This window comes from Cyprinus carpio, chromosome A4 (genome assembly GCF_018340385.1).
Source record: "Cyprinus carpio isolate SPL01 chromosome A4, ASM1834038v1, whole genome shotgun sequence".
In the NCBI taxonomy this organism is placed as follows: domain Eukaryota; kingdom Metazoa; phylum Chordata; class Actinopteri; order Cypriniformes; family Cyprinidae; genus Cyprinus; species Cyprinus carpio.
This window is the reverse complement of record NC_056575.1, coordinates 24,575,059-24,600,443: the sequence shown is the minus strand read 5'-3', so window position 1 is coordinate 24,600,443 and position 25,385 is coordinate 24,575,059. Positions and strand designations below refer to the sequence as shown.

The window sequence follows — 25,385 nt, the reverse complement described above, 5'->3', positions numbered from 1 at the left end:
ATAATTTAAACAAACAAAAACTAATAAAAATGACAAAATCTCATACATTACTAAAACTTAATGTTAAAAATAAAAGTAATAGATAATTCAAAATATTCAAAAATACTATAATGGTATATAAATAATGCTAAAATAACACTGAGTAGGACTTGGAAATATAGGTTAAAAATGAATTTAAATTAAAAAGTTTCAGCATTTTGATAAGTATTCACTTTCAAACAGCCATTGTTGACAAGTGGATTGAAAATGTTTTGAGTAAAATAACATAGAAAAATATATATATTTAAAAATAATAATAATTTAGTTGCATATTTACTGAAATAAGCAATAGGAAGCATAATATTTAACCTCTTCATTTCATGCTGTAGTATAAAAGTGCATGGTAATAAATAGCAAAATGTACATATATTACATACATCTAGATAGATATTTACATAAGTTTTGCTTAAAAAAAATAAAGTGCATCAAATGCCATTAGTGGACCCAAATGATCATTTTTAGTACACAAATCATTGCGTCACATATTAAATGGATTTTTTGATAGTTAGGAGAAACTGACTGGTAGGAGTTAATTACACTGCTTTAACACTTGACGCTCTTTTTTTTTGTTGTTGTCCTTTTTCTCTATAAAATCTTTTAGTAATCAGATAAATTATATATCATTTGAAAGCTTAGAAGCCCAAGATTCATCCTGTGAAAAGCATTTTGAAATCGGACATTGCATTACCATGGAAATGGTACTTTAAAATCTTATGGCGGTCTCCTCCCCCTTAGTGGGCAGTGTCAAGTGTCATATTACAAAATCCATTACGGTCTTTTAGAATCAAAACTTTTTATAATCTTGGCAACAATCATATCATTGGAAAGGTCTGAGTCTCAGGATTCCATATTTGGTGGTTATTTTGAGATAGACGTAAAATTGACAGAGAATTCTAGAGAAAAATTCATTAAACATAATTCAATTGATGGCTCCCAGTGGCTGTTTGTGGTATGACGCCCTAAATAAAATCTCACAGGAACCTCAATTTTTTTTTTTTCATATCAACTTCAAATTTGGAACATAACTTATTTAGACACAAGGCTTTAATTTTATACCAATTTTAGAGTAAATCCTGTTATGTAAAATATAATAAATCAAATAAAATAAAATTAATATAGCGCCTTTTATTTACAGTACATTTAAACTTCTATAACTTTTTGATACTTTTGCCAAAATATGCTAATTTTCTTCTCTAAAAATAGACCAACCTTAGGTCTATATTCCAAAGTGTTCATAAATTACAACAATTTAAGTTTGGATAGTGCACTGTAATGCCTATTTTAAAAAATGGGGGGTGACAGTTAAAGGGTTAAAAGAGATTTCAAAATATATTAAAATAGAAAACAGCTATTTTAAATTGTATTAATATTTCAACAATTTTACTGTTTCTACTGTAATTTGATCAAATAAATACAGTCTTGCAGAGCATAAGAGACTTCTACTTTTAAAAGATTGTGTAGAATTTAAATATTCATTAACACTAGTTAACTAGATGCTTGTTAGCATGCCTGTTATTAACATATTGGCTATTTATTAGTACATATAAAGCACATATTCTGCATGACCATATTCTACATCCCTAATCCTGCTCAATACCTAAACTTCACAACTACCTTACTAACTATTAATAAGCAGCAAATAAGTAGCTTATTGAAGCAAAAGTCGTAGTTAATGGTTTGTTAATAGTGAGAATTGGACCTTAAAATCAAGTGTGACCAAATATTCAATATATAGGCTAGTCATATTGTCTAATTGGAAGGAATTTTTACACTAAGAGTTTAAATTAAACTTTATTTAAACAATTTTATGAAGCTAAACCTCTAGACAACAAGGTTTTAAGCCAGTCAACATGAACTGATAAGAAGTCAGAATGAGTCATATATGGGTTATTCATTTTTTGTTGCTGTTGTTTTTCACTGGAATCTAATCTCATTGCAACTAGAGGTCATGTGTTTAGCATCTGTCTTGTATATCTCTCATTCTCCTGCTTTCAATCCTGAACAGGGATGAATTGGGTCAGAAACCCAGTGTTTCATCTGGAAACGCTAAAGCCGGACACACTGACATTGACGGCTCACTCTTCCGTAATGGCACTAAAGCAGATGGTAAGAAAAACTTGAAGAACTTTTCCAAGCCAGCACTAATATGTATATTTACTGTTGTCCACATGTAGACAAGCGTAATGTAGTGTGACATCAATATTTGTGAACTGCCAATCCTGTTGATTTCTTAGCTTGTGTATGTCACCTCAAACAATTTGTTGACATAAATTTGTGTGTATTTAGACTCAGATTCGGACAGCGAGCTCTCTGTGGATGAACACAGCAGCTCATACGCCTCCTCTCACTCATCTGACAGCGAGGACGAAGACATGGACATGAAGCCTAAGTGGAATAATGAGAGACAACCACTACACAGCACTCCAAAGGGTACAAGAGAAGGTATTTTTCCTTCAGAATTGCATTCAAATATGGAAATTTGAAACTGATGGATGCATTTACAGGTTATGAAAGTGTCAGTAAACATTAACCCCTTCTTCCATGTCTCAGTGGACACTGTGTCTAATCATGTCAAGCCTTACTGGCCAACTGAAGCCATGACAGCCAGTGACAGTGAAGATCACGGAGGAGCAGAGAGACTGAGAGTGGAGACTAAAGTTAACGTGGAGCTCCATCAGGAAAATAAACTCAATCACACTGGAGAGACCACTCAGGATAAAGACCACCCAACACCCTCCGTCCAAGCCAACAGCAACCACCAGCCTGAACAGAGGAAGGGTGAGAGTGGCAAATAAACATAAATTAATTCATTAAAGTCATTTCAGAGTTAGTTGATTAAGTCCTAATTAGATGTCAATTTTTATCACTTTAAATTTAGTTAATGTTTTAGTATTTTATATATTTCTATATATTTTATTACTTTTTATTTAATAGTTTTAGTTTATTTAGTTTTAGGTATTTTACCACTTAAAGTTCAACTAAAATTAGTAATGTTACCTTGGCAACTAGCTGAAATAAATCTTTTTTTTTTTTTGTAATTTAATATAAACAAACATTTTCTTTAAGATAACATTAATATTTATTAACATCCAGTCAAATTTAGATTTTATGTTGCCTCTGTGTTAAACATTACATATATACTAATATTCCCATGCACTTTCTTTTCATAGGTATTCTAAAGAATAAGATCTCAGATCATCATCCACTCACAGACAAAAACATGAAAAACAAACTTAGGGAGAAGTTATCAGACAACACCCCCCCCACCATCTCATCTAGAGTGCCCTCTATAGCCTCTAATGGTGGGGGCCACAACGTCCTAATCAAGCCCCCTCATCGGCTGGACGGCCCTCCACGAGAGCAGGAGAACGGCATGGCCATGAATCTGAGATCAGGGACTGTTAACGGCGGCAACCAGTCAGACTCTGAGTAAGATGCTTTTCTACACCCCATTTTGCTGCACCCAAACCCTTTCTTTCTTTCTTTCTTTCTTTAAAATAAATATTTTAGCAATATAATTTAGTAATTGATTTTAAAATGCATTAGGGTTGTCCCAACACCAATTTTGCTATATTTGATACTAATATCAGTGAAATTCCACAACTCTCAATACCAGTATGTATGTATAATGCTTAAAAAAAAAATAATAAATAAATTGGGTGAAATGTTTTCAAAAGTGAATAAAGTATTGTAGAGTGCTACTGAAAATAAAATTAAAAAATACACATTTTAAATTGAACTGGCATTTACTTTTGCATGTTTTTGAAACCTGAGCACTCTGATTCTGTTCAGCTCTTTGTGTCTGCTGGAGCATGTGTGCCGAAAACAAAGAATGTCTTCTTTACACCAGTTGTTCATGTGGCATGCGCCTGCTGTACTTGGCCTGTATTCCTGCCCGAACACCCTCCTAACCCGCATGTATCCTCCTTCCTTTTCTCTCCCTTTCTGCTCACTACAGCAGCAGTAATGAAACATCAATCTGACCCAGCAGGAAACCCGAGGAACTTCTGCCCTCGTGAGGAGTCTTGACAGTGGGAGGAAGGTAGAAAGTGAAGGAGGATTACCCAAAGACCCTCCCTATAGGCGCACCATGCTCTCCAGTGTGTCCCTGGGGTCCAGGCTCCATTGGAGAATAGTATTACTGCAGACATCTACCTGTAAAATGAATGATAAGGAAAGAAAAGGGAATGTATGTAAATATGCAAGATGTGGTCAGCGAGGATTTATGGAAACTGTGCCAAACCACTAGACGTGGGACTACAACCCTCCCAGCATGCCGAGCGGCACGCTCTGACTGAGTGGACTTGAAGAGACACATAAGACTTTGTGTAATTTTGTACATTTTAACACTAGTGCTTCTTAAAACTGTGCAAGTGTGCACACCATCACACAAGGCTGGAACTGTGTAGAGATATTTTCTGATCACATAAATCATAGAATGCTGAAATTTTCACCAAGTGCCCGGCTCGGCCCGTCCTCATAGAGGAGATCCGTCTCTTATCTAATACCTTCCTTGTGTAATTACTGTGTAGATATATATTTTTTGTTGTTGTTTTGAAATTGTAATATTTTAAGGCCATTTTGTATATTGAAAAGCGTTTTAATAACATTTAATGCAAGATTATTTTTTATCCAATGTGGTTGAATCAAAAATGTTTTGTACTTGATTCGCAAAGTAAATAATTTGGGCTTCTATGGTGCTGTAGTCTCAAAACACAAGACTAAAAGTCTATTAAAAATACTGTTCAACTTTAACAATATTCAGTGGCGATGTTGAATAACGTTTGAACTGTGAAGAAGAACCCCATAGACTCAAGGAAATGAAAATGAATGTGTTTTATTTAGTAATTAAGTGACAGTTCACGGTTCATATTCCAAAGAAGCTGCAGTGAAAAAGACTCGCAGGTGTTCAAAATCATTTCTTATCACAAAAGACACTGGATTTCTTATGACATAGCTGTATTTATTTTTTATGTTTTGAGACACTGGAAAAAAGTTGAAGCTGTAAAAATAAAAGCTCTCTCTCTTTGTATTTTTGTTGTATAATAGCTTGTCTTTTCTGAGGTGAAGTATAATAGGATGTACTTACATAGTATAATAACATACTAATATATATAAGTTTAGCTATGAAATGTAAAAAGCATTATAAAAATTTATATATGTGTGTGTTTATATATATATATATATATATATATATATATATATATATATATATATAAATATATATATATATATATATATATATAAGTAAACATTAAGTTGTATTACTGGAATACTCTACTGCTGTATATCTTGAGGCTATGGTGTTAGCATAGGCATATTTCACAAATGAACTTATTGTGATTAAAGCAGTCAGTTTGAGCCACGTGTTGTTGATAGTCAAAGTATTATTGCTTAGTATCTAATAAGACGCCATTATATCACATCTAAATGTGTCTTGATACCACAAACCTCTATTACATACTCTTTATGTTAGCATAGCTATAGTTGATATGTTATTTTAAAAGGCAACTTTTTACACAAGAATTCTAAAGAAAATCCCAACAAATTTTTTTTAGCTTACTAACTCCAACTGCGTGTACTATTTAGAAAGGATAATATGCAAACTTCATCAGTAAGTTTGAGTGCCTTGTTTGTGACTTCACGAAGGCTTTCTGCCCTTTACCCTAAGTTCCAGTGTGAAGCTTTTACTGTCACAGGTGGCACAGAGCAAGAATTCATCTTCAGCTGAGCTTGATTATCCTGAGCGCTCTTAACTGCCTTGCTTCAAAGGGCACATGAAATATTAACAACTGAGCTGAACTCATGCTCAGAATGAGAAACTAAGGGGTGGGGGTGTAGTAGTAAAGTATATTCATCGGACACTGATAAACTATATATATATATATATATATATATATAAAATTTAATAAAATAACTTTGCAATACAATTCATTTTATTTAAAGAAAGAAAGAAAGAAAGAAAGAAAGAAAGAAAGAAAGAAAGAAAAAGAAAGAAAAAGAAAAATTATTAGTAATCATGAGTTTCATTCGTGAATGGAATAAATCAGTGTTTTGTATGAAGTGATTAAAGGGATAGTTCACCCAAAAAAAATCAAACAGTTGGTGGTCGCTATTGACTTCCATAGTATTTTTTTTTTCCTACTATGGAAGTCAGTTGCAACCACCAACTGTTTGATTACCAGCAATCTTCAAAATATCTTATTTTATGTTCAACATAAGAAAGCAACTCATACAGGTTTGGAATGACATGAGGGTGAGTAAATGATGACAGAATTTTCATTTTTGGGTGAACTATCCCTTTAAGTGAATGAGTAAGTGACTCACTCATAAAGACTTTTTGCCACTCACTTTTTGCCACCCAATTGTAACCTGCAGAAATAGGGAAGAGGGTACAACACAAAGTTTCATTCCAGTTAAACAGAAAATTACATTGTTTTCCTTAATATTCTTCCCATTTTTCCACATCTCTCATCCTGTCAATGTATCCCTCTTCCTCACCCCCCCAAAAATATTCAAAAATATTTGTACCCTGTCAAATGAGGTATGTATATGGCCTTTTCATACTCCTGTTAAATACTGCTGGATTAACTGAGAATGAAATAAAAATTTTGCCTGTACGCATTCATTGGCTTCTATAAGAAGAAAAAAAATTCAAAGTTTAAAAAATATGCTCTCATGTGAGGTACAGTAAAGAGCCTTCCCAAACTTCCCAAATTGAGAGCAGAAACAGAACTTCCAATTGGAATTCTCTTGTATGTACAAATGCAGACTGATACAAACCGCTCAATCCAAATTGTGAACCAGAAATAACTTTTGCACACTAGCAAATTGCAATTTTTAAAAGAAGCATACCATTCCACTGAAGGGTGAACTTGACCGTCAGCTTCCACATCACTGTCAAAAACTCCACCCTCAAAGGCAGATGCCGATGGCTTTTCTAAAGGGGAGTAGTCTTTCACAATCCACTGGTATGTAATTTTTTTTTTTTTACTATCCAATCACAATCAGCTCTCATCCTACTTTTTTTCTTCTTCTTCTTCTTGAACAATGACTTTCACCTAGTCATATGTAATATTAGAGAAATAAACTGGGTTTAAGTATGAAATGGGCTGTGCATGAAAGAGCATTCTTCTGTTGTCAGGTCTGACAGGGTTGGGGAAGAAATCTAATCTTGGGTGGATAGAGTTACAGCTTACTTTGAGTTGTCAGTCAGCTTGGTGCTGATAAACTTTGCCCCTTCCTGAAGTCTCACATACACAGTGCCATCAGAGACAGAGTGGATGGGAAAATGAAGGCAAAATAGGTGGGAAATGGGCTTTGGGAAGTAGTCTCTGTCCTCACTGGGGTATTTATTCAGAAAGGGTTAAATCTATCTACAAAATGTTTGTTGTCATATAAAACTGTGAGAGTGCATTAACCCCTCCCAGTTCCATTTGTTATTGTTTCATTATCTCTGCTGATCTAAGACAATGCAACGATATCATCGCAGTTTTATTACCCTCATCATCAATATAGTAAATGAGGAGAAGTTGTCACTGTTTCAGTATATTTTAGTAATTAGGTTTTAAGTCAAAAGTCCAGTTAAATGTATTTTTCATTTCTTCTTTCTCCTCTTAATCTGACACATTGAGACTATAAAGAAAATATGTTAGAGAAAAAAAATAACTTTTCAATATGTTACGTCTTTTTGTTAAAGAAAGATAGAAAGAATGCTTGAGTGAGTTTCATTCAAAAAATGAATCCATTTTGAACAAATTGGTTAAGTGAATGAGTCAATGACTTGTATCCACTTAATGATGTTACAAGGGGCCTTTCGCACAGCAGGAACCTTTTTATAGTACCAGAACTAATTAGGGCCTTTCGCACCGCTTTAGTTCCAGAACTTAATGTACAGTACTAAAGTACTGGGACGATTTTGCGCGAACTATTTCCCAGTACCATTTAAAGGGTTGCATTCGCACCGAGAATGTGTACTAGGACATGACGTAAACCGTAACGTTGACATTCCATGTCCATTATTGTGAAACCCACAAGACACAACAAAAACACAGCTCTGATCACAGCGTCCTCCATCCTCCTGTTGTTAACGTTGTTCTTCTTTGTTTCCGTTGTTGAACGCCGCACACAAATGATGTCGCTGTCGACCGGGTTACGTCACTTACTAGTACACACTGAATGCGAATACAACCCTTTAAATGGTACTGGGAAATAGTTCGCGCAAAATCGTCCCAGTACTTTAGTACTGTACATTTAGCTCTGGAATTAAAGCGGTGCGAAAGGCCCTAATGTAACCTGCAGAAATAGTTCCTGAAAAAATATCCCCACCTATGCATAGACTGGCTGGGAAAAGTCCTTATGTCTTTTTTGTACCCTTGAAGGGTGTTGTGGGAAGGGGGTGGCACACATAGTGTCATTCCAGATAAAGAGAATAGATTTATCATCCCATTACTCTATTTATCTTCTTTGTCCAAAAATCTGAACATATTTCTGAAGTTCAAGTATTTGTCTCCTGTCATGTAAGATATGGAAATGTAAACTTTTTTAACTTTTTCACCACAAAAGTTCTGCTAAAAAAATTCAAATGTTCAAACATGTCTTAACTATATGATTTATGTCTTACTAAAATGAAAAATTTAAAATGTACATGTAATATTTAATATTTTTCTTTTCTTTTTGCATGTCAAAAAAATGTCTACTTTTTTTTAACAGAAAGTACGTTTTCTTGTGTAAACCATCTAAATTTTGTACAATTTATTTATTTATTTATTGTGTGTGTGTGTGTGTGTGTGGAAAAAAAATTGGATAGACCTAGATGATTAGCCTGAATTATTGAATAAAGCATATTTTTTTACAATGATAATTGAGAGGCAATGTGTCATGCTTAGGGGTAAGCTGTGCATAACTAATTGTATTTTACTGTAGCTTAGGGTGACTTATGCCCCAGCAGCTGTTATTTCTTGAATAGATCTCACAAAGTAAGTTTTTAAAGCTGATTTATTCTTGCCTAAGGATGACAACCACTTATCTCACTCTCCCCTGCCCCAGCAGCTGTTATTTCTTGAATAGATCTCACACAGGGTGACTTATGCCCCAGCAGCTGTTATTTCTTGAATAGATCTCACAAAGTAAGTTTTTAAGACACAGTCAATCTGAACAGCTTATTACTTAAGAGAGACAGTAAAAAATAGGAGTGACTTTATGCTGAAATACTTAATCATATGATGAACATGCTACTTGAATTGTTATGCTGTTTCACCTCCTTTTAGCGCCATCTACTGGCACATCAGCTACCTAGCTGATATGTTTGATTATCATCTCAGGGTCAGTCAAAATGCTTAATATGTTTAAATTCTATAGAATTCCTGTAGATTTATAGGTCTTTTAGTTGCTGATGTCTAATTTCTTGCCAAGATCCAAAGTTTAAAGTCTTAATCATGTGGTCTTGGGGTGTCTTTGAGACGTAAACATGGTCTCAGCAACTGAAGTCTTGGTCTGGATCTGGGTCGGTCTCTGGCAAGACTGCAGTCTACTTACAGAGACTTAAAGGTGATAACCACTGCTTAGCGCGGTATCTTTTTTAAAGGGTTAAAGATACGTTTTGTAAAGTGTGATAATTAATGGCACAAATGATTTTTTACACAAAGAAACGGTAATTTAGTGTTTAATGAGAATGAAATATGCGATATAAGTCAAAAGACAATCATGAAAATTTAGTGTTTAATGAGAATGAAATATGCGATATAAGTCAAAAGACAATCATGAAACAAAGCATTAAACCAATTATGTGATTAGTTTTTTACGATTGCTTAAGCACAATCAATGCCCAGTTTGTCAAAACACTACACACAATTAACACAACCCTACACCAAAGTAGCACAACACTTCAGATCATTTGCAAAATGGAACACTTTTGTCAAAACTATACACAACTTTATAAAAACAATATTTTGTTACCATACGAAACACACACATTTCATATGACTTTAATATTTTTGAACCAGTTACACACTGCTGTTGCTAACCTAAAACACTAATTCTCAGTGATTAGAGTACTGTAAATGAAGTACACAGAGAAAGTGCAACTATACAATAGTTCATCAAACACTACACAAGACCAATGCTGCAGACTGAGGAAAATATCATTGATTTCTCTCCATATACCCAAATCAGTCAACACGGAGAATCACAACAAAACATGTCCCAGTCATCATGCTACTACAGACAAACGTAAAATACTGTATCCAGTAAAGGTTACAATTACAGTAAATAATAACAACAACAACAAACATAAAAAATAATCTGAAAAAACTGACAATATTGTACAGAAAATACTACAGTAAACATACTATACATTATCTCTTCGCCTAGCTGGATCTTCATCATCTCAAGCAATATCCTCATTAGCAAGACAACGTGGGAAGAACTGTCTTGAATGTCGAATCCATCCTTGCACAGCTGCGGCGTCGAGAGAAAACCTCTTCGATAGGGTTTAGAAACAGAGAGTATGGTGGAAGGTATAGTACTGTCAACTGTGGATGGTGTTGAAACCAGTTCTGGACCAAAGCAGAGCGGTGGAATGACACATTTTCCCAGATGACAGTGTATTGTATCTGGTGCATTTCATTACTTGCTTTGACGATGTGGTGCAATCGGTCCAAAAATGCGTGTTGTAAGGGCCCATTTTGGCATGATGGAGGAGAGAACCCCATGCTGTGAAATGGCAGCGCAAAGGGTGATGTTACCCCCACGTTGACCAGGGACATTCAAAAGAGCTCTCTGGCCAAATATGTCTCTCCCTATTCCTCTTCCTGCACCACTGTCTTTCATTTTTGTTGAAGACAAAAATTCACCTGTTAACTTTTATATAGTGCTTACACCTTGACTGTTGAGTTTATAGTTAAGCACCTAAGTGTCTGCACACCAGATGCTGTGTTTGATCAATAGGTTCATATGTGTAGTATTTTGGAAAGCAGTGTCTTGAAATGGCAAAGAAGTGACATAATGTTAGATTTCTGTGTCTAATGTAGAGAAGTGTGTTTAGTGTTTTGCAAAACAATGTGTGTAGTGTTTTGCAAAAAGTGTGAGACTGAGAATGTCCTTATAGTTGTGAAGATCTGGGCTGAGGTTTTGCTCTTTGAGTGTAAGGTTTCACTAGCTGTGTGTTATTTTAAATTATAGTGTGTAAGCAATCGCAAAAAACTGTAAAATGACAAGAACGTTCCCCAATAAACAATATTTGGCGCCATCTAGCGGAGAAGCAGCTCATTCAGGTATGTTTGACATTTTAATAATAAAGACATTGAATGTTCTTGTTGGGTTGGTAACTTTTTTTTAATAATGTATTGCTTTCCTTTGCATACTGACTAACCAAAAGTTAGTGATTTACCTTTGCTTTGCATACAGTGTAATCTTATCAGTAAAATATGTGAATGTTTAAAATGTGATTATTTACTAAGTGTAGCAGTCAAAGGTCACAAGCCGGACCAAGGAAAAGGGTTTGAGAGTTCTGCTCATGGTCACAGAGAGTAATGCTTGAAAAATGTAAGCATGAGGTTATGAGGTTCTGACATAGAATTTTTATTTATTTATTTATTTTTTTGCTGTTTATACCTATATGTATTATTGAATTTAGAAAATATTTACTACAGCTATTATTGCAAGAATACTAATTAAATACAAATAATGGCGGAACAATGAATAAGATGACAGAAAGAGCTTCATATTTTTCTGTTGATTTAATTAAGTGTGACTTTACAGAATTGTAGAAATTACAGAATGGTGTTTTGGCCTAAACTCCATTTATTTTTAGATACAGAATAAATTTACCTTTAGTGTAGCATATAAAATAAATGGTTAAAATATATAATTTAATTTCCACAAATGTATCTATTTTATTAGACATAATAATAGTAAATTCAGTTTTATGAGATCACATTAATTAAGAGAATACATGAATATTACAAGCACAACTGTGATATAACAATACAACAATCTATATAACAGTATTGCTGTTGCTGTTGTTTTGCAATCAGCCATGATTCATTTATTCCACAAGTGAAAGTGAAAAAAAGAAAGGAGTTACATAACATTAACCCAAACAGCTTTTACTAATCTACTGATATGACTTGAGTCTTCATCTAAAATATAAATACTTTTTAAAGTAAAATTTATTTATTAGTGTAAAATTATATAATGAGGAAAAAATAGTGAACCTTTCAATTATTGACCAATACTCTCTCTATCAAAATAATCACAATGTTAAATACAAACACACATATAACATAGTTTCTATATAGTCAAGCTGCATCCAATATGAATGAAAATAATGATGATGATGATGATGATGATGATGATGATGATGATGATAAGCAAGGCGATAAGAATTAAAAATCAAAGTAACAAACAAATAAACACGGCTATTTATCATTGACACTTTTTAGTACAGTGCTGCGGCCCCTTTAAGAGATCAGCGGACGCGTCTAGGAGATCTGCCAGTCTGCTGTGTGTGAGAGTTCGGTGACATCAAGAAGACACGCAGATCCGTGTTCTCTGGGGGGGACTGACATTAACTCACACATAATCAAGACTCTTGGGACATCGCACAGCTCTTTTCGACAGCAGAGGGGAAGAGCGTGCTGCTGCTCAGGGATCTGGCGTATATTTACAGCAGTTTTCCAGCAGGTGTTACTGAAGGATTTATCACAGACTATCAGCAGGGTTCATGAAACTTTGCTACGATTTGCGAGCTGGGTAAGCGGATCTTTAACGTGTGTCCTTTAATGATATTCAAGAGGGCAACAGGCGATTTGCAGTATGCGTCTACAGGACTGTCATAATTCATAGATGAAATAATTTCTATTCGGAGTGACGATCTTTAAAATGAAACTGTTTATATCACTGACAGTGTCGCACTAAGACCAGAAGATTTAAATAGCTAAGTATGTATACGTCATAATCTAATGTCACATTTAAAATGCGTTCCTGGAACGTGACCGTTATATTCTGTCATTCAGACACGGTGATCTTTGGAACAAAATGTATCATTCTGTAGAGCACAGGACTGAATATATTGTATCCACATCACAACGGCCTAGAGCGGTTACGTGAGAGTTACTGATGTTGCGATGATGAACGCGGGTCGTCGCGTGATTCTGAAAGGAAGTTATTCATTGGTTATTTCTCTATTGATTCTTTGACTGATTCATTGACTCGTTCACTGATCCATTGGTCTGAACTGATCCATCTATCATCGTGTTCCTTCAAGGCATGATCGATTGAATCAGTCGATTTATTGATTTACTGTTTCATTGAATTCACATTGCTCAATGGTTAATTTATCATTGTAAAATCAACTGAATTATTGAAATCAGTTGAATAGTTGATCGATCGATTCACTGGGTGATTAATTAATCTTTTGATTACTGGATCTATGAATTCAATGATTCATTTATCTATTGAGTCACTGAATGATTTATTGTGAAAAAAACTGAATTACTGAAATTGAACAGTTGATCCATGAATTAATTGATCTGTTAAATCGTTGATTAAATAATATTTTGATTAACTGATCCATGGAATAATTGAAATATTTACCTGCTGAGTCACTGATTCATTAACTCATTCTGAAATAAACAGAATCATTTAAATAAATTGAATCATTGATATATTGATTAATTGATCCACAGATTCATTGACTTACCGAGTCACTGGTTCATTTACCCACTGTGAAATCAATTACATTATAAAAATAATGGAATCACTGATCCATCAATTCATTGATCTGTTGTTTAATATATTAATTAATATTTTGATAAATGAATCCATGGATTTAATAGTTAATTGCCCTATTGAGTCAATTACATCATTGTGAAATCAACTGAATCGTTGAAATCCACTGAATCATTGATCCATTGTTTCATTTATTCAGTTGTGTCATTGACAATTAAATTTTGTGATTAATTAATCCATGGATTTATTAATTCATTGACATATTAGTCACTGATTAATTTGTCCATTAGGAAATCAACCAAATAATTGAAATCAGCTGAGTCACTGACCCATCGATTAATTGATCTGATGTTTTATTGATTTATTGAGCCAATGATATACATTTTTTTTTTTATTGGTCCATGATTAATTTATTAATTTGATCACTGATTGATGCAGTCATTTTCAGATTCACTGGTTTCATATTAAACTGTTTTCTCAAGCAATCCATTTCTTTGATTAGTTTGAAGCCAGTATTCCTGCACTGAGAGAGTTTATGTAGGCATCACCTGTAGATTTGAACTCTGAGTATGACTCATGCACAAATAAAGAATTACATTTTGTGCTTTTGTTTATGTAGCATAGATTTGATCTTGAATGAACTGAATTGCATTTCTCTCTCACCGATATGAATGTCCTTGTCATTGTTTGCTGTTGAAAGTCATGGGGTTCCTCCAGTGCTCTCTCTGGTGTTCAGTTAGAAGTGAATCAGAGGGCCTTGGTGGTGGATATTTGTGTGGAGATGTGGACAGTATTGATATCAGTGGGTTATGTGGGCGGACACATTTAGTTCCGCCTTGTGTACTTAACTAGAGACTTTTGCAGCTCTTACAGCATGCATAATCACAATAATGTACAAATATAATTTCATAATAAGCACTGAGAGCTCTCAAGGCAAACCCTGTTTTATAATGTAATTTCAGTGAGAGATGGCAACAATTAAAGGGATACTCCACCCCAAAATGATTTTTTTTGTCATTAATCACTTACCCCCACATCGTTCCAAACCTGTAAACGCTCCGTTCGTCTTCGGAACACAATGTATGATATTTTGGATGAAAACTGGGAGGCCTGTGACTGTCCCATAGACTGCCAAGTAAATAACAGTGTCAAGGTCTATAAAGGGTATGAAAGTCGTCGTCAGAATACTCCATCTGCCATCAGACGTGCAATCTGGGTTATATGAAGCGACGGGAACACTTTTTGTAAGCCAAGGAAACAAAAATAACGACTTTATTCAACAATTCCTTTGTCAACAGTCTCCTCTGTTTCTCTCCATATCATTGTATGCTGCGTATGCTCTTCTGCATCATCCACGCCACAAGGATGCGCTGTTTCTATGTGTATTTAGCTTTGATTTGAAAGAAAAACTTGTGGCGCTGATGATACAGAAGAGCATACGCAGCATACTGTTATTTACTTGGCAGTCTATGGGACAGTCACAGGCCTCCTGGTTTTATCCAAAATATCTTAAAATGTGTCATTAACACTAACAAAGCTTTTAACATTTCCCAACCACATTTTAAAAAGTGATTAATGACAAAATTTTCATTTTAGGGTGGAGTATCCCTTTAAAGCTCATGACCCCGTTGTTTGTTGTCTGCATCTACAATCTATGCCATTATTTTCTGCACATAATACCTTTTTGATCTTACCTGTTTATTTTGCCATTTTAACTTACTAAATTATATGTGGTAGAGCAAATTAAATAGTGACCCTCATGTTCATGTTTCAAACCTTTTTGACTTTCATGCTTCCATGGAAAATATTAATTAATTTATATTTACATTTAGTCAAGTCAAGTCACTTTTATTTCTATAGCACTTTATATACACAGACTGTGTCAATGCAGCTTCACAGAGATAAATAGGAAAATGACAGAATTAATTATGGAAACTCAGCTATGGAGAAGAAATTATCAAGAAATTAGTGTCAAATTAGAAATTAGTGTCATTATTTAGTTCAAATCAGTTCAGATCAATAACAATGTGAAGTTCAATAATTTGAGACAAGTTCAACTCAGCTATAACAAGCAGTACTAAAAATGCAGCAGTGTTCAAATTTGTTCACTCTGATCCAATTCAGTTTAATATCCATGTCGATGTAGGATTCAGCTGCAAAACAGCTCCACAGAAGATTGTGCCTTTCACAGTTTATTCATTTAGCAGTTGTGTTAGCAGATGACTTACAAATTAAAATAACTGGCAATTAATCTGGGTCCATGTGGAATTGTTGGGCCTGTAAACATTTAATTGCACATAGCTTTTTTTTTTTTTTTTTTTTTTTGTAAAATTTAAGCATGACAAAATCTTTTATACTATACAAGTTGTGCAGTAGTTGAAACTATTACATTATGTCAGTTATTGAAGCACTTTCAAAATAGTGACATGCACAAATTGTCTGGGAAATCCACAAATGGCACTCCAGGGATCTCCCCTACAGTATACTTTGGTCAGTGATTCTTGCTCGGGGCAGGAATCACTGCCAGTTGCAATTTGAGATGTTCGACTTGAAGGGGTGTGCATAAGACTGACATGAAACCTTCAAAAACATTAAATAAATGTCATTTGCTCAGATATGTCATCTTTGCATTAAAAATGACATATCAGAGCGAATGAGTGAGTGACATGACTGTCATTTTTTAATGCAAAGATGTCTGTTTGATCTTTGCATTAAAAATGACATATCAGAGCGAATGATGTCATCTTTGCATTAAAAATGACATATCAGAGCGAATGAGTGAGTGACATGTATAAAACATCCTTCATATTCATGACATGGGTCATGTCATGATTATGAAGGTGTCATGTCAGTCTTATGCACACCCCTTCAAGTAAAGTGTAACCAGATGTTCTTTTGGCTTTGGTCTTCAGAACAGAAGAGATTTCTGCTTTAAAAGGTCAGCCCTAGAGACTACTGAGAATATTCATTCACATAGTTTTGTGAAAATCCTGAGGATATGAGCTTGTGTCAGAGAGGTGACTTCTGGGTAAACCGTGATTTAATAACATATTTTAGAGAGAGGGGAGGGGGTTCACATTTAATCAAGAGTCATGGTGTTTAATGAAACCAAAATCTAGATAAATTTAGTGGCTTTCTTTCATCCATTAGTGTGCATATATTTATTGTAACAGCTCCAGTTTGATTATGTAAATCAGCTTATTAGTATTAAGTAAATAAAACATTGCTGAATAAATACATGGTTATTGTTATGTTTATGTAAGGTTTTTAAGTCTGTTAGTTTTATCTTTCCTTTTTTATAATTTTCATAGGCTTTAAATTGGCATCTGTAAATGATTGTATGACACAATGTTTACTTTTTCTTAAAATCATTCATTGGAGTTTTTTTTAATATTTTATATACATTTAACTTTATTAATTTATTAATTGATTAAAATTATAGTCAACATTTTAAGAAAAATGTAGCAGGCTTATTCTTAATAGTACATAAGTTTAACTATTACTATAAATTAGTGATATCTAATATGATTTAATGAAAACAACATTGCTAAGACACTTAGACAATATTTACTTAAACTTTTGTCAGCCGACCAAGTCAAAATGAGCATCAGCCAATGCCAATAGTCTCAAATGAGCCAAAAATTGGCTAATTAAATTGACAGGATGATATATTGTATCAGTCTGTCAGTATTATTGGCTTACTGTAATAAAGCCACTTTGTATCTTCATTATGTGTAAGTGAGATTTCTCCAGCAGGTTTGCAGTGTAACACCTGTGTCCTCTTTAACTATTTGTTCTCATTTTGAAAGTTTTCTGTAAAGAGTTTACTTATTATTGATTTTCCTTAATATTTTTTTGTACTCTGTTGACCTTGCAGGGCTGCCATACATAATGTTAAGGTAAAGCCTAAAGCAGCTGTGTTGAACATGCTAAAGCGGCTGGACAAAATAAGATTCCGTGGTCCAAAGCGAGATGACTTCCTGGATCTACCCGAGTCCCCCACAGGATCGGACACTGAATGTAGTGATGACATGCTGCTGAGACCTCGACCTTCAATACGAGACAATGACGAGCAGAGAGACCCTGTAAGTAAATACAAACACTCTCATGTCATTTACCAACTTTGTTTGTTTCTGTTGAATACAGTACATACAAAGGACTCATTTAAGAGCTTTTAATTGTTTAATAAATGTGTTAAGGTAGGTTTCTTACAAAACCTAGATAGCTGTCTACATAGATAACATTTTATGGCATCATAGGTTTGTGTTCAACAAAATAACAACATTATGCTGCCTTCTAAGGTAATGCTGACTTGGATTTGGACTTGGGGTCTTATTTTAGGCCAGGGGTCTTCAAACTCAGTCCTGGAGGGCCAGTGTTCTGCAAAGTTTAGCTCCAACTTGCCTCAACACACCTGCCTGGAAGTTTCTAGCATGTCTAGTAAGACCTCAATTAGCTTGTTCAGGTGTGTTTAATTAGAGTTGGAGCTAAACTCTGCAGGACACCAGCCCTTCAGGATCAAGTTTGGAGACCCCTGTTGTAGGCCATCAATAGCCGCGTTTCTACTGTCGGGCCAAAAGCGGGTGTGCTACTGTGTGCCAGGGCTAGTTGCATTTCCACTGTCACTTCCGGGGGGCTTGATCGTGCCTCACAATCCAGTGGCTAAATATCACGTTATTGGGGTCACTTCAACCCTCGGGCTACTTTAACACTCGAACAGTGTTAAAGTAGCCCAATTCCACATGAAAACCACAGACTTGACAACACTGGTGCTAGAGGTCTGAGGCTATTAGCCCCACCTGGCCCATTGAAGGCTCGCACTGGCCCGACAGTGGAAAAGCAGCTAAAGTGGCCCAACACTGTACAAATAAAACAGTTTGTCACCTTTATTTATATAGCTCTTTATACAGATTGTGTAAAAGCAGCTTTACAGTGTTAAGCAGGAAAAATGGCTGCTGATAATGCAAGAGGACAACAGAAAACAGTCAGTCATTGTTGATTCGGTGATGTTATCATCTAGCTCAGTTCAGTTTTCCACCACAACTGTCTCACCACAGTGCTATTTCTGTGGTGTATGGTGTTGTTGCCTAGTGTTTTAAATCATTTCCATGGCAGTTAGAATTTTGTGTTAAGGAGGTCACACGCCAGACGAGAGGTGTAGCAGTGTGCTACATCTTTAAAATTGTACACACACCGATAGTGCCACTTAGCATCTGTCCACGACATCCAGCTACACCTGTGGAGGCTGTTCATAAAGAATGCTACTGGCATAGTTTTCCATTAAATTACATTTTTTCCCAAATAATTATTGCACATAATGACTTGTGATTGCATTTTTCACCAAAATGTTTGACTTTGTGTGGCTTGAATTAAGTCCATATGCACAATGTGGAACAGCGTGACACTTTAGGGACAGCTTTAGGGACCATTCAAACAGGATGCATTTTTGTATTGAAAAATGCAGAATGCAAGCAGTGGAATGGAGAAATATAATGCAAGGTTTGAGATGTATTTAATTATTATTATTATTATTTTTTAATGTTTTTAAAATGCTGTGTCATGTGCAAGACATGAAGAAGAAGAAAAAAAATGCAAGGCATGAGCACAGATCAAAACCATCCATTTAGCATGTTTAAATAGAAAAACAATGGAATAATAGTACAGTGGAATACAAAAAATGTGTTCTGTGTGAACGGTCCCTTAGAAGGTAGATGCAGTCCCTTTAAATCAGTTTTCTCTATCTCTTTTAGAGTCTGACCTTTTTATGTCAACTACCTCTTTATTTTCCATAATGTAACAAAGCAGAAAGAGCTTGTTTAATGTTCTGTCTCGTCATTATCTCATTCACCTAGTTAAACTAAGCTGATATTCCTAAGAAATACAGGAAGGCCTCAGACCCTGCAGGCAAATGATGATTTAATGCACTTTACCATCCTGTTAACACCAGACACTGTAGCTTCAGTCTGGTACCTTTTCATTTCACAGATAGTTTATGGAAGAATTATTTTCCGTAATCGTGTTAGAGAGGTTTTCTGAGAGGTTTGTAGTCCTATCTCTGTAATTTGATGTTCTGTTTATTTTGAGGCTTTCCCCTCAATGATGGAGCCTCAGATTAGTCATGGTGTTGCATAAGTGTCTCACAGAAGGGCCAACTTCCTCTCCTTGCATCTTCAACATGAGTGTGTGTTTTTGAAATGTAAGCTGAGAAGTCGAGCACAGGGAGAATATGAAAACTCACACAGAAAGGCCTACTGGATCAACCAAGAGCAGCAGAACTACATAATTACATTTTCAAGAAAAGGGGTTCTGATCCATACAAAACTCATATCTTATATATTGTGGGTGTTATGGTTGGTTAACAGGGTGTTGCTATTTGTTTGGTATGGTCTGAGTTGTTTTTAGCATTTTACAAAGTGATTAATAAATGGTCCAATCCATAGCCAGATTCAAGGCTTGTTGTAACTGAGTTTTTGTCCAAAATAGCCTCTATTGTGTGGTGTCATTATGATTGGAATACTGCTCCTGACTGAGTTTTAGCCTCCCCTATCCAAAACCATAAATATCAAACATGTTTCTTGATCTGGCTGCCTCCGACGGGATACCCACAGCAGTCAATTAAAGCGAGCCACCTTCACCACTGGATGTTGGGTACATTTTTAGCTGAAACTTGGCAGCTGAAACATGTCATGAAAGTATTTGCATAACAGAACGCACACCAGGATATCCAGCTGACAGTGTCGATCATCCTCCATATTTGTTTTTCTTCTGAAGTCATATTTGATTATGCAAGTTTCTGTGAGATCTCATTGCCACTATGAAGTGGTTACTACAGTTGGCAGGTGTGTGGTCTTGCGGTCTGGTTGAAACATCTAGTGTGTGTGTTCGTAGGATCATAATGTTAAAAATAACTTCTCATCCATCAACTTTAACCATTATGTTTTTCGTACTTATTAAAGTATTGAGTCATTAGCTTAACAAACATCAGACTCCATATGCTAACATCAAACTTATAAAACAAGATTATTTCTGCCCATAAAGAGTTTTCTTATTTAAACTTATGATACTTTCAGTATAAGGTACTGCCTTAGAATGCAGATGCCTGTGTATTCATTATGCACCGAGACAACTCACTAAAGTCTAGAATTACATAAACACTTTCTTTTTTCATTCTCCTCTTGGCATGGATCTAGGCCATGAGCAGTATGAAATGAGTAGTATGAGGAGAAGACCAACCTTTGGTGGAAGCTGAGGTCTCTGAGAAAGTTTTTGTGGGAAACAGATTAAATACGACTGCAGAAGACTCTATAATTATTTTTTTTCTTGAAATTTGTAGACACCACCTGTCACACAACAAATTAGTGGAAACAACTTGACATTTTCAAGTCTTTGATATTTTACTATTGTTAACAATGTTGTCTGTTGATGCACCTAATGAAATACCAGCATCAAGCTACTAGACATAACAAAAAATTGTGCTGGTAATTACAACAGTAGTGTATTAGCTTTATTTACTGTTGTCACTGGCAAAACTGCGTGGACATCAGATGTTAACAGCCATGGAAGTTTATGAGGCAAGAGTCACATCTTGTTATCCTCTCAAGATGAAATCCTATCAAACTAGCACAAATGGTCACAAATTTGAATCCCAAGTGCACTCACTGATTTAAAGTCTGGATTAAGGGAGTGGCATGGAATTGTGGGAGTCACCTAGTCAATCGAAGTGAAGTGTAAATTGACACATGAATTTCAAAACCTTCCTTACTAAATTCTGTTCCTGATCCGTTAGTTTGAAAACTTCTAAATGTTGACTGGTTCTTGTTTTCCTTCACATTTTAATATGAAAATTTCCCTTATTTTGATTCATTTAGATTTTAAAGATTATTCAGATGATAGGCTAGCATTCTAGTGTCAATTTATATCCAGATGTTCCCAAGGTTCCATGCATCCATGCAATTTTTTTTTTTTAATTATTATTGTCATTTTTAATGGTGTTTCCTTTTCCATTTCTAATTAAATTTTCATCTGATATGACTTATGAAACAATTACTTTGGCTGAAGGAGGAACTAGCCATATCTAGGCACCAGAATAGAGGTTTGAGGGCAGCCTCCTTAGACTTGGGTCAGTAAGAAATCACCTAGGAACCACCCAGAACAACACAAAAACAACATACTGTCACACTTTCTGGTGGGAGATCAAGCACACAACGCAGGAGATGAATAACATACAGTCTTTAATAGTAATCCACAGGAAAACAGACAGGAAATCCAGGAGGAAGGCAAACCAACGACATGTATACATGAACAAACAATAACTGGCAACTGAGAGAACTAAACAAGGAGTATTTATACAAACGTAAGAGAGGAACTAATGATTTAATTAACAGGACACAGGTGAACAGAATAAACTAATCAAAGAACTAAGGAAAACTAGGTCAAGGAAACAAAACTACACAGGAGAACAGGAAATGAAAACAACTAAAGGTCTATGTAAACAGAACTTAACCATGACAGTACTCCCCCCTCCGACCAGGCGCGACCTCGCATCATAACAAAAACAAAGGAGGGGACAAAGTATAGCAGGAAGGAGGGCAGGCAGATGACCAGGGTGGTGATGATTGAGGGAGGAGCCATGGAGGGATCAGGAGGAATCATGGCAGACCAGACGGAGGGAGGAGCCAGGATCGAGGCAGAAGGAACCAGGGTGGACCAGATGGAGGGAGGAGCCAGGATGGAGACAGGAGGGACCAGGGGGTGGACCAGATGGAGGGAGGAGCCAGGATGGAGATAGGAGGGACTTGGAGCAGGAGGAGCCAGGCAGGACTGGTGGACTGATGGGCCCCAACAGCCATTGTGGAGCTGATGGTGGGAGGAGCCATGGTAGAGGAAGGGCTGACCACTCCAGGTGGCCGACTGACAGCAGTGCAACAGGTGGGAGAGGAGCCCAGGATGGAGACAGAGAGCCGTAGAGCCAGGGCAACGGAGGGCCAAGGCGGAGCAGATGGCTCATGAGACCGATACGTAGTCAGGGATCCGAAAGGCCGCGGTAGAGCTGGAGTGACAGAGGACCAAGGTGGAGCTGGAGGGAGGGAGGAGCCCAATGGAGCCGATGGGATGAATCGACAAGGCGCAGCTGGAGGAGTGGAGGGCCCCAACAGAGAGGAGGGAGCTGAGAGCCATGGTGGAGCCGCTGGGTCAACGGGCCGAAGCGGAGCTGGTGGACTGATGGGCCCCAACAGAGAGGAGGGAGCTGAGAGCCATGGTGGAGCCGCTGGGTCAACGGGCCGAAGCGAAGTCTGGGCCTCGGAGGCTGGAGGCAGTAGACAAGAGATACTCCAGCCATGATACTGATGAAAACTGATAGACCCACGGCGAAGCCACACCACTGATAGTGGGTTGAGGGGGAGCAGAGGGGCTGACAGGAGATAGTGGAGCTGATGGCGAAGACTGGTGAAGAGGTGGAGCTTGGGGGAGGGTGGGTGGGAATTTGTGGCTGACAGTGGGTCTTGGAATGGTGTGTGCTGCCCACACACAGCAGATAGCAACTCCCAGCACCGGGAGCGCTAGGTCTGGACGATTAACTGAACAACAGACTTCTACTTCTCAACCACCCAGAGAGTGCAACTGGGCTTTGTTGTGATCCAAGCTCTCATTTTTACAGGGGCACTCTTCTCGAGCTGAGAAGCTTCTTCCTTTAAGAGTTCCCAGGAGCCACTTAGGCTGATGGTTACGGCATTGGCAGAGTGCTGTGCTTTGCCCTCACTCATAAGGCGATGAGAGACTGTCAGCTCTCTTATGTCTGTTCTCACATGCCCAGCTTGTTGTGGGCGACAGGAACTGTAATGGCCTGTATGTTCAGATCATTCCGCTGTGCAGTGCATTAAGTCATAATATATCTATTGAAACGTGCATTCAAGTGAGCGGATAGAGACAGACTCTTGCACAAGTTTGGCCAGGGGGTTGGCTTATGTAGGTGGGTGGGCCTAAATATGTCTACTTTATGGTCAGATAACCCCTGTTAGTCACCTTGATTTTAAGCTACATCAATTTAACATAACCTTGAAGTTACATACTTGATGAGTATTTGGACAGTGACTGTATGGCCTCCTTGTTTTAAGTATACCACTATAACTGCATGACGCCAACATATTTATAGTCTTCCGGCAGAATGTCCTGTCAATAAGAATTTCGAGTGGCACAATAAGGCTGATTCATCCATTACTGCTGTGCTGCTGGGAAATGTTAACGCCTGTTGATGCTTTATTTTTCGTTAATTTAGCCACTGTATTGAATATATGCCTGGGGCTATGTTTGTTTTCTTCTAAAAGAGATGAAAAGTAATCAGATCTAGCCGTTTTTAATGCTTTTCTGTAGGATAGGGTACTTTACCCCCATTCAACACAAAATACCTCTAGTTTTGTTTTCCTCCAGCTGCACTCCATTTCCCAGGCTGCTCTCTTTAGGGTCTGAGTGTGCTCATTATACCATGGTGTCAAACTGTTTTCCTTAATCTTCCTTAGGCGTAAAGGAGCAACCCTATCTAAAATGCTAGAAAAGAGAGAGTCCATAGTTTCTGTTACATCATCAGGTTTTTCTGAACTATTGGATATGCTGAGGAATTGAGATGAATCAGGAAGATTACTTACAAAGCAGTCTTTTGTGGTAGAAGTGATGGTTTTACCATACTTGTAACAAGGAGTAGAATTTACAGTTTTAGCTACATGGAGTTTACACAAGACTAGATAATTATCTGGGATATCATCGCTTTGCTGCAGAATTTCAACACTGTTAACATCAATTCCATGTGACAGTATTAAATCTAGAGTATGATTTCGACTATAAGTAGGACCTGACATGTGTTGTCTAACCCCAAAAGAGCTCAGAATGTCTAGAAATGCTGATCCCAATGCATTTTTATTATTATTAACATGGATAATAAAATCACCAACAATTAAGACTTTATCTGCAGCTAGCACTAACTCAGATAGAAAATCAGCAAATTCTTTAATAAAGTCTGTATGGTGCCCTGGTGGCCTGTATACAGTAGCCAGAACAAACATCACAGGGGATTTATCATTAACACTTGTTTCTTTGGATAATTTTAAATGAAGCACCATTACTTCAAACAAGTTGTACTTGAAGCCTGTCCTCTGAGAAATATTGAAAATATTGTTATAAATTTAAGCAACACCTCCCCCTTTACCTTTTGGAGGTGGCTCATGTTTATAACAGTAGTCTTGTGGGGTAGACTCATTTAAATTAATGTAATCATCTGGTTTTAGGCAGGTTTCTGTTAAACCGAAAAAATCAATTTCATGATAAATAACCAAAACACAAAAAAAAAACACTTACAAATAAATTTACCCTATATACAATAAGAAAATCAATATAATTTGTTTCTGTGTATTATATAATTTTTTTATTTGTTGAACATTAATTAAATTGTTACTCTTAAATTGTTTTAGACTTTTTTGTATTTTCTAGTTCGATGAACAGACACAGTCTCTATAGTGTGATATCTAGGTGAAAGAGTCTCTATGTGCTGAGAATTAACTGACTTCTGTGACGTGAGGCGGCTAGCAGACGGTCGGTTTAGCCAGTCTCCCTGCTTCCTGACC

General features: G+C 36.4%; 2 protein-coding genes across 11 annotated transcripts in view; both read left to right on the top strand.

Moving 5' to 3' along the window:
* The window catches only part of celsr1a (cadherin EGF LAG seven-pass G-type receptor 1a), an 84,953-nt gene extending 79,882 nt beyond the window's left edge, over window positions 1-5,071 (top strand). For 3 of the 9 annotated variants that reach the window (XM_042744766.1, XM_042744751.1, XM_042744737.1), the window contains 5 exons: window positions 2,045-2,145; window positions 2,326-2,469; window positions 2,590-2,817; window positions 3,210-3,468; window positions 4,028-5,071. In XM_042744766.1, coding sequence (XP_042600700.1) covers window positions 2,045-2,145; window positions 2,326-2,469; window positions 2,590-2,817; window positions 3,210-3,468; window positions 4,028-4,058 — 763 coding nt within the window. In that variant the 3' untranslated portion in view covers window positions 4,059-5,071. Of the gene's footprint in view, window positions 1-2,044; window positions 2,146-2,325; window positions 2,482-2,589; window positions 2,818-3,209; window positions 3,469-3,997 lie in introns of all 9 variants that reach the window. The other 6 variants (XM_042744743.1, XM_042744760.1, XM_042744718.1 and 3 more) reach the window with 4 other exon arrangements.
* A 7,459-nt stretch (window positions 5,072-12,530) lies between these two features.
* LOC109051663 (GRAM domain-containing protein 4-like) overlaps window positions 12,531-25,385 on the top strand; it is a 60,830-nt gene continuing 47,975 nt past the window's right edge. Inside the window, exons 1-2 of one of the 2 annotated variants that reach the window (XM_042744701.1) lie at window positions 12,531-12,792; window positions 17,648-17,855. In XM_042744701.1, the coding sequence (XP_042600635.1) occupies window positions 12,764-12,792; window positions 17,648-17,855 (237 nt within the window). In that variant the 5' untranslated portion in view covers window positions 12,531-12,763. The remainder of the gene's footprint in view (window positions 12,793-17,647; window positions 17,856-25,385) is intronic. The other variant, XM_042744707.1, reaches the window with a different exon arrangement.